The 8,396-nt window shown below is 42.9% G+C and overlaps 1 protein-coding gene across 1 annotated transcript in view; it reads left to right on the top strand.

Annotated features, from left to right (window-relative positions):
- LOC111954046 (ryanodine receptor 3-like) overlaps positions 1-8,396 on the top strand; it is a gene marked incomplete at its 3' end in the record, with an annotated part of 36,790 nt that overhangs the window by 8,618 nt on the left and 19,776 nt on the right. Inside the window, exons 8-15 of the mRNA XM_070441297.1 lie at positions 2,996-3,077; positions 5,134-5,264; positions 5,522-5,640; positions 6,098-6,296; positions 6,769-6,863; positions 7,637-7,782; positions 8,128-8,215; positions 8,323-8,395. Of these exons, the coding sequence (XP_070297398.1) occupies positions 2,996-3,077; positions 5,134-5,264; positions 5,522-5,640; positions 6,098-6,296; positions 6,769-6,863; positions 7,637-7,782; positions 8,128-8,215; positions 8,323-8,395 (933 nt within the window). The remainder of the gene's footprint in view (positions 1-2,995; positions 3,078-5,133; positions 5,265-5,521; positions 5,641-6,097; positions 6,297-6,768; positions 6,864-7,636; positions 7,783-8,127; positions 8,216-8,322; position 8,396) is intronic.

Below are 8,396 nucleotides of genomic sequence, written 5' to 3'. Positions count from 1 at the left end.
AAGCACACTTCATGTATTATAAACTATCCAGACAATACAATGATTCAACTTGTCAACTAATATCCAGCCCTTACTTCAGATTCAGGCTACCAACAAAAAAATGTAAAATCTGGGCTCCCCGAAGAGAGTTTAAAACTCCCGCCCTTGTGCATCACAGTACACTCGGCAGTCAGATAACAGATGCCCATCGTCCGTCTCTGAAAAAAAAGAGTATTTAAATATGAAGCTCGCCGATTTAACCCTGTGTTCTTGTTTCAGATATGTCCAGCGTCGCTATCGCATCGTACCTCCTCTACGTCGCTGACGGGAACACACTTTATAGGAAGGTATAGGTCCTCACCACACTCAGGTACTGCACGAGAGCGATCAATTGACAATCTCTCTGGATTATGGAGATGCAAAAACTCCATCCACCCAACTGAAAATCACAAGGTCTGTAATCTTCTATTTGGATGCTGAACCAATAAGAAAAAAAAAGAACTGAAAGACGAACGTTGTCTCTACTTTTACAATAAATAAAATTCCATTTCTTTGCTGATCGCGCCTTCCTCAGAGTTACGCAGCCAATTACACATCTACTGTAAATTGTGACAGTGTATATGTAATAAATGTATTTTGGTGTTAATAATGTTAGTGTGTTGTGTGTTATGTCTCTGCGTGGTGTGTGTTTAATTCTCTGCGATTACTTAATGTTCTGGTGGTGTAAGTCTCTGATGTTTAATCCTCGTGGTTATTGTTTAATTCTCATGTGTGATAACGTCTTCTGTGTGTAATTCTCTTGTGTAAATATCTGTTGTATGTTAATGTCTCTTGTTTGTTCTGTTAATTTCTCTTGTTTAATTCCTCTTGATATACAGTCGTGTGTGTTATGTCTCGGGTTAATGTCTCTTGGTCCTCCAGGCACCTACCAGCCTAGGGGAGTGTCTGGCCACCCTGGTAGGAGCCATGCCTTAGCTTTCCTGGAGCCTGATCTCAACGCTCACAACCCCGTCTGTCTCAACACCAAGACACCGCGAGAGGACCAGTAAGTCACTACTCTGCAGTCGCATACTGAATTCAGTAACACTACCAATTATCAGGACAATCTATGCTTAGATAACCACAACCTCTTGCATTGACCATCCCACATCCTTATTCTACTGTACACAGCAGCCGACCGTTGTCCTGGACACAGGGCCGTTCCTGACACCGGCCGTTGTCCTGACACACTGCTTGTCCTGACACCAGGCCTTTCCCGCGAACAGTTAAGCCTAGTCTGGACCATGCATTTTAGTCCAGGACGCAGTTTATACAATGTCTGGAAACCAGTCCTATGACTATATTAAACGGATGATCGATCCAGCGTATCACAACCGGCTGATTGGACCCATAGGACGGACGCACAATGGCCAGCTCTTCCGGGTTTGGCGACTAAGCCGCTTTGTAAATAAAGTTTATTCTAACTGACTTGCCCATTAAATAAATATACAACAATTTCTTTTAAATGACCGTCCGTTTCGTACAGTCTGAGTATGCCTGACTCTGTGGAGGAGATGTGTTGCAAATGCCTCGTCTGGATCGCCTGCTAAGACATCAACGACATCTCGAGTCTGATTCGCTACACAAAGATGCCACACATAGCTGACTGCAAAGTACATGCTTTATCGTAATCTTAATCACTATATCTATCATATCTTTATCGCTTTCTTTATCGCTATATCTTTTAAAATCGCTATATCTGGTACGCCTATACTGTCATCCGATATCTGTTATCGCATATCTGTTATTCTTATATCTGTACTATTCTTACCAAGATATTTCTAGTAATGTTCAAGACACTCAAATATCACATGAAACACAAGACATGGCAAAATAGCTATAAAAAATTGCAAGAAATAGCTTAAAACGCAACATTTCTCTCCCTCATGAACAAATTATAGAATATCAGGAAAAACCTTTAAACCTCAAATCTCTCTTACCAATCAATAGAGGTTTTTCAGTTTTTCATGAAACAACTCTGTCCCCATAAAATATTTGTTGTCGAGGAAGGCGGGCGGGTGCAGAGATATTTTGATAGACGTCATTCATTATTTATAATCTTGATTATCGTAGGTATAAACTTAATATCCCAATGATCGAAGGCTAATACCCTGATAATCGAATATTGGTATTAAACTTAATATGGTTGTCCCATCCATTCCCCACCAGGTGAGATGATCCTGCCCTTTACATACCTGTCCACTGTTGAGAATAGACAAGAAACTCAGCTCCAGCACCACAGCCTCTCACCACCGATTGTGCTCCCAACCACTCAGCATCATCCTGGGAGGAATATTCCTCAAGATACCTCAACAGCAAACCTGGGCAGCGACGACCGCTCCCCTATGAAGAGATCCAGTGACACTGGCTTATATACCTCAGGCTAACGTTTAACAGATGGAGTTGACCACACTTGGTGATTAGACGTTGCCTTCAACCTGAAACTTTGTTAGCTCCCTGGTCCAATCCTAGCTTTAGCTTCAGCGGGCAATACATCTCATGGCACACAATACCCACGCTAACCTACAGAGTTTGAACCTATTGCCAAGTTTCTGGGCAATATGATGAGGTAAACCTAAGCTGGTAGCATTGCCAGCCACAATCATTTATGACAAGGATAATTAACTTCTTGAGTCTAGTGTAACAACTCTCAGTGAACGAAAAATTCCGATCCGATTCTCCTGTTCCTGCAGTCACTCTCAGCCATCATCTGCAGCTTCAGCACCGACATAGGAGTCACTTCGCCACTCTAGAGAAAACTCAAAAAAGACATGGGAAGTGAGGAGAGGTTTGGAACGGCTGGGGGTCCCGAGGAGAGGTTTAGAAGTGGCTGGGGGTCCCGAGGAGAGGTTTGTAATGGCTGGGGGTCCCGAGGAGAGGTTTGTAATGGCTGGGTGTGCCCAGAGGAGAGGTTGGGGAGCGGCTGGGGGTCCTAGTATTGCTAGGAAATCTGACCTGTGTGTGTTGCCTTTTCCAGTGGATGATGTCCAGCTGTCGTGCTATCGCATTGTGACGTGTCTCTACTCATTGGGCACGGGGAAACACATCTTCATGGAGAGGTATGAGGCCTCACCACATCTAAGGAGGTACAGTAGGAGCAGGAGATGGAATGAGAGTGATTAAATCTCTCTGGATAATTGGAGAAGGAAAACTCCATCCAACACTGACTAGAAACATCACAATGTCTGAACTGTGGTGTGCTCTAAGTCACGTTTGAGTGCTGTAAGTGAAGAAGAAAATAATTTAATAATGAAAAGCTGAAACGTGCTGGTTCTACTTTTAGCAATAAAGACACTTTTTTTTATTGAATTCCATTGTCCCCCAAGTCTCTCCTTCAGAGTGCTATGGCACAGCAATGTACTCATGTCTACTGTAAATGTGTATGTTTGTGTGTATTAATGTCTCTGTGTGTATTAATGTCTCTCTGTGTGTTAATCTCTCTGTGTGTCTTAATCTCTCTGTGTGTGTGTGTTAATGTCTCTGTGTGTATTGTATTTATTATGGATCCCCATTAGCTGCTGCCAAAGCAGCAGCTACTCTTCCTGGGGTCCAGCAAAATTAAGGCAGTTTATACAACTTTAAAAACATTACAATACATTCGCAGATTTTACAACACACTGTGTGCCCTCAGGCCCCTACACTACCACTACCACGTATCTACAGTACTAAATCCACGTGTATGTGTGTGTGTGTGTGTGTGTGTGTGTGCCAATGTTTGTGTTGCTTTTTAAAATCTGATTCTACTGCTTGCATCAGTTACTTGATGTGGAATAGAGTTCCATGTAGTCATGGCTCTACGTAGTACTGTGCGCCTCCCATAGTCTGTTTTGGACTTGGGGACTGTGAACAGACCTCTTGTGGCATGTCTTGTGGGGTATGCATGGGTGTCCGAGCTGTGTGCCTGTAGTTTAGACAGACAGCTCGGTGCATTCAACATGTCAATTCCTCTCATAAATAAAAGTAGTGATGAAGTCAATCTCTCCTCCACTTTCAGCCAGGAGAGTTTGACATGCATATTATTAATATTAGCTCTCTGTTTACATCCAAGGGCCAACCATGCTGCCCTGTTCTGAGCCAATTGCAATTTTCCTAAGTCCTTTTTTTGTGGCACCTGACCACACGACTGAACAGTAGTCAAGGTGCGACAAAACTAGGGCCTGTAGGACCTGCCTTGTTGATAGTGTTGTTAAGGAGGTAGAGCAGCGCTTTATTATAGACAGACTTCTCCCCATCTTAGCTACTACTGCATCAATATGTTTTGACCATGACAGTTTACAATCTAGGGTTTCTCCAAGCAGTTTAGTCATCTCAACTTGCTCAATTTCCACATTATTTATTACAAGATTTAGTTGAGGTTTAGGGTTTAGTGAGAGTTTTGTTCCAAATACAATGCTTTTAGTTTTAGAAATATTTAGGGCTAAATTATTCCTTGCCACCCACTCTGAAACTTACTGCAGCTCTGTGTTGAGTGTTGCAGTAATTTCAGTCGCTGTAGTAGCTGACGTGTATAGCGTTGAGTCATCCTCATTCATAGACACTCTGGCTTTACTCCAAGTCAGTGGCATGTCGTTAGTAAAAATTGAAAAAAGCAAGGTGCCTAAACAGCTACCCTGGGGAATTCCTGATTCTAACGGGATTATATTTGAAAGGCTTCCATTAAAGAACACCCTCTGTGTTCTGTTTGACAAGTAACTCTTTATCCACATTATATCAGGGGGTGTAAAGCCATAACACATATGTTTTTCCAGCAGCAGACTTTGATCGATAATGTCAAAAGCTGCACTGAAGTCTAACAAGACATCTCCCACAATCATGTTATCATCAATTTTTCTCAGTGTGTATTAATGTCTCTGTGTGTATTAATGTCTCTGTGTGTGTTAATGTCTCTGTGTGTGTTAATGTCTATGTGTGTATTAATGTCTCTGAGTATATTAATGTCTCTGTGTGTGTTAATGTCTCTGTGTGTGTTAATGTCTCTGTGTGTATTAATGTCTCTGTGTGTATTAATGTCTCTGTGTGTATTAATGTCTCTGTGTGTTTTAATGTCTCTGTGTGTTTTAATGTCTCTGTGTGTTAAAGTCTCTGTGTGTTAATGTCTCTGTGTGTTCCCTCCAGGCACCTACCAGCCCTAGGGGAGTGTCTGGCCACCCTGGTAGGAGCCATGCCTGTAGCTTTCCTGGAGCCTGATCTCAACGCTCACAACCCCCTGTCTGTCTTCAACACCAAGACACCGCGAGAGAGGGCCAGTAAGTCACTACTCTGCAGTCGCTATACTGAATCATAACACTACCAATTTATCAGGAGCAATCTATGCTTGACTACAACCTGTATGCCCTTGCATTGACCTACATCCTTATTTCTACTGTAAGGGCCGTTTTCCTGGACACAGGGCCTTGTCCTAGACCACGCATTTTAGTCCAGGACCAGGCTTCATCAATGTCTGGGAAACCAGCCCTATGTTTATTAACGGTGTATGGCTAACTGTGTGCTGTTCTCTGTGTAGTCTTGAGTATGCCTGACTCTGTGGAGGAGATGTGTTCAGAGATGCCTCGTCTGGATTGCCTGCTGAAGGACATCAACGACATCTCAGAGTCTGGAGCTCGCTACACAGAGATGCCACAGGTCAGGAGGGCTTGGACTGTTGTTATCACTATATCTGTTTATATTACAAGAGAGCTTTTTTAGACAGTTAACCCTATTTTAAAAGCTGGAATCCTCAGCGGGGAAGCGGTCGTGTTCGTTTGCGATATTACAACAACAAAGATGTTACTTGTTAAAACGAACACAGTTTTCTACGTCTGACATCGTAAATGGTAGCACAGAGAATGTACTACCATTTATTTTCACCACGATGCCRGATGCTACTCCCCTCTGTTTCAACACAAAGGAACTCATTAAAGCTAGAGCCTTGATTGACAGCAACACCTTGATTAACATCATCTCTGGCATGACGGCATTACGTGGTATAACTTAATATCCCAATTTATCGTGATATAGCTTAATATTCTGTTAATGGTGATATTGCTTAATATTGTGGTTAGCGCTTAATATGGTGCCGTCCCATCCCCATTGCCTCCAGGTGATTGAGGTGATCCTGCCCATGTTGTGTAACTACTTGTCCTATTGGTGGGAGAGAGGAACAGAGAACTCAGCTCCACACACAGCCTGCTGCACCACCGTGTGCTCCMACCACCTCAGCATCATCTTGGGGAACATCCTCAAGATCCTCAACAACAACTTGGGCATCGACGACGCTCCCTGGATGAAGAGGATCGCAGGTGGGACACTGGGTTATTATTACCTCGTGGCAAACGTGGCTTAGAGGAGGTTTTAGTGAAYAACACTCATGTGTTGAGGAACCTTGCCTGAGACCTGAAGACTTGCGTTAGCTCCCTGAGTCAATGCCTACCCACTGGGCACACTGGTAGAATCAACGCTGTTTCCATGTCATTTCGATGTGATTACGTTGAACCAACGTGGAACAGATGTTGAATTGATGTCTGTGCCCAGTGGGTAGGCTTTAGCTCAACAGGCTAATACAGTCTCATTGCATGCAGGAAACCTGAGTTTGAACCTAGTTGGTCATGTTTGGCGGGCATTGTGATGAATGGTGAATAATAAACACAAGCTGTGGTCTTAGCATTGCCAGCCGTACTCTTTTAATCAAAATTAAATGCAACTTTTTGGGAGTGTGGTGTAACAACTCCTCAGTGAGATGAAATCTGATTGGTTTCGTCTGTATCATTGCAGTCTACTCCCAGCCAATCATCTGTAAGGCTGCAGCGGACCTCCTGAAGAGTCACTTCCTGCCCACTCTAGAGAAACTCAGRAAGAAGACAGTCAAGGTGAGATGAGATGAATTGAAACGTATTCTTTGGACTGCTGTCCATTTGTTTGTTTAAATTTTCTATGAATCATTCACAAGAATCAATCACACAACTAGNCAACTTTTTGGGAGTGTGGTGTAACAACTCCTCAGTGAGATGAAATCTGATTGGTTTCGTCTGTATCATTGCAGTCTACTCCCAGCCAATCATCTGTAAGGCTGCAGCGGACCTCCTGAAGAGTCACTTCCTGCCCACTCTAGAGAAACTCAGRAAGAAGACAGTCAAGGTGAGATGAGATGAATTGAAACGTATTCTTTGGACTGCTGTCCATTTGTTTGTTTAAATTTTCTATGAATCATTCACAAGAATCAATCACACAACTAGTTTGAATCCCAATGCGAACCTGCCAACTCCTATGTTATTGTTCTTGTATTGTTGCTGTACTGCCAAGTCTTGTCATTGTCACGCCTAGCGCACGGCCATTAAGGAAAACCACTTTGAGTGATTTCGTAATTCCCTGACCCCAGGGGGTGATAGAGGAGGAGCCGCTGAAGTCTGACATTAAAGGAGACACTCAGGGAACCGAGCTTCTGTTATTACTATGTTGTAAAGGTGTTATAACTATGTTATTAGGTGTTATAACTGTGTTATTACTATATTATAACCCCAGGTGGTGGCAGAGGAGGAGCTGCTGAAGGCTGACATTAAAGGAGACACTCAGGAAGCTGAGCTTCCATTATTACTATGTTGTAAAGGTGTTATACTGTGTTATTACTATATTATAACCCCAGGTGGTGATAGAGGAGGAGCTTCTGAAGGCTGACATTAAAGGAGACACTCAGGAAGCTGAGCTTCTCATTCTGGATGAGTTTGCTGTCCTCTGTAGAGACCTGTACGCCTTCTACCCAATGCTCATCCGCTACGTGGACAACAACAGGTAGTATTACCCAGCCAGCCTTTCCAACACACACATCTGTTGTTTAGGTTCTGGGAAATCTGCAGGCCTTGACAAAATGTTCACTGAATTCATTTAGAATGACACTGTGTACAGTACTGTACTTGTATGGAATTAGATGTATTTGATTTTTATTTGTCCTTTATTTATTTCAGGAGATCATAGTGAGATAACATGGTTCCAATCGTTCTTATTTGGGATTGCTACCTGCAGATTCCCCCAATGCATATCCTGGGATCTAGGCTGCATAACACAACAGATGGTTACTATGGCTTCGCCTCTTCTTTAGTCCACTTCTCATGAAACTGTCTGTCAAACTCCCACCAGGTCCAGATGGTTGAAGAGGCCTGATGCTCAGTCCAACCAGCTCTTCACCATGGTGGCTGAGATCTTCATTCTCTGGTGCAAATCACACGTAAGACTTTTCACATTAGAATACTACATACAGTATGTTCGTTTATTTTCAAGTTCTGTTTGAAGATTATTCTTGTTTCTTTCCTTCTTTTACTGACCCGTCGACAGAACTTCAAAAGGGAAGAGCAGAAYTTTGTGGTTCAGAATGAAATCAACAACCTGTCTTTCTTGACTGGGGAACA

This window comes from Salvelinus sp. IW2-2015, unplaced genomic scaffold (genome assembly GCF_002910315.2).
Source record: "Salvelinus sp. IW2-2015 unplaced genomic scaffold, ASM291031v2 Un_scaffold3722, whole genome shotgun sequence".
Lineage (NCBI taxonomy): Eukaryota > Metazoa > Chordata > Actinopteri > Salmoniformes > Salmonidae > Salvelinus > Salvelinus sp. IW2-2015.
Note: the sequence above shows the minus strand (reverse complement) of the source record. Positions and strands in the feature narration are given on the sequence as shown.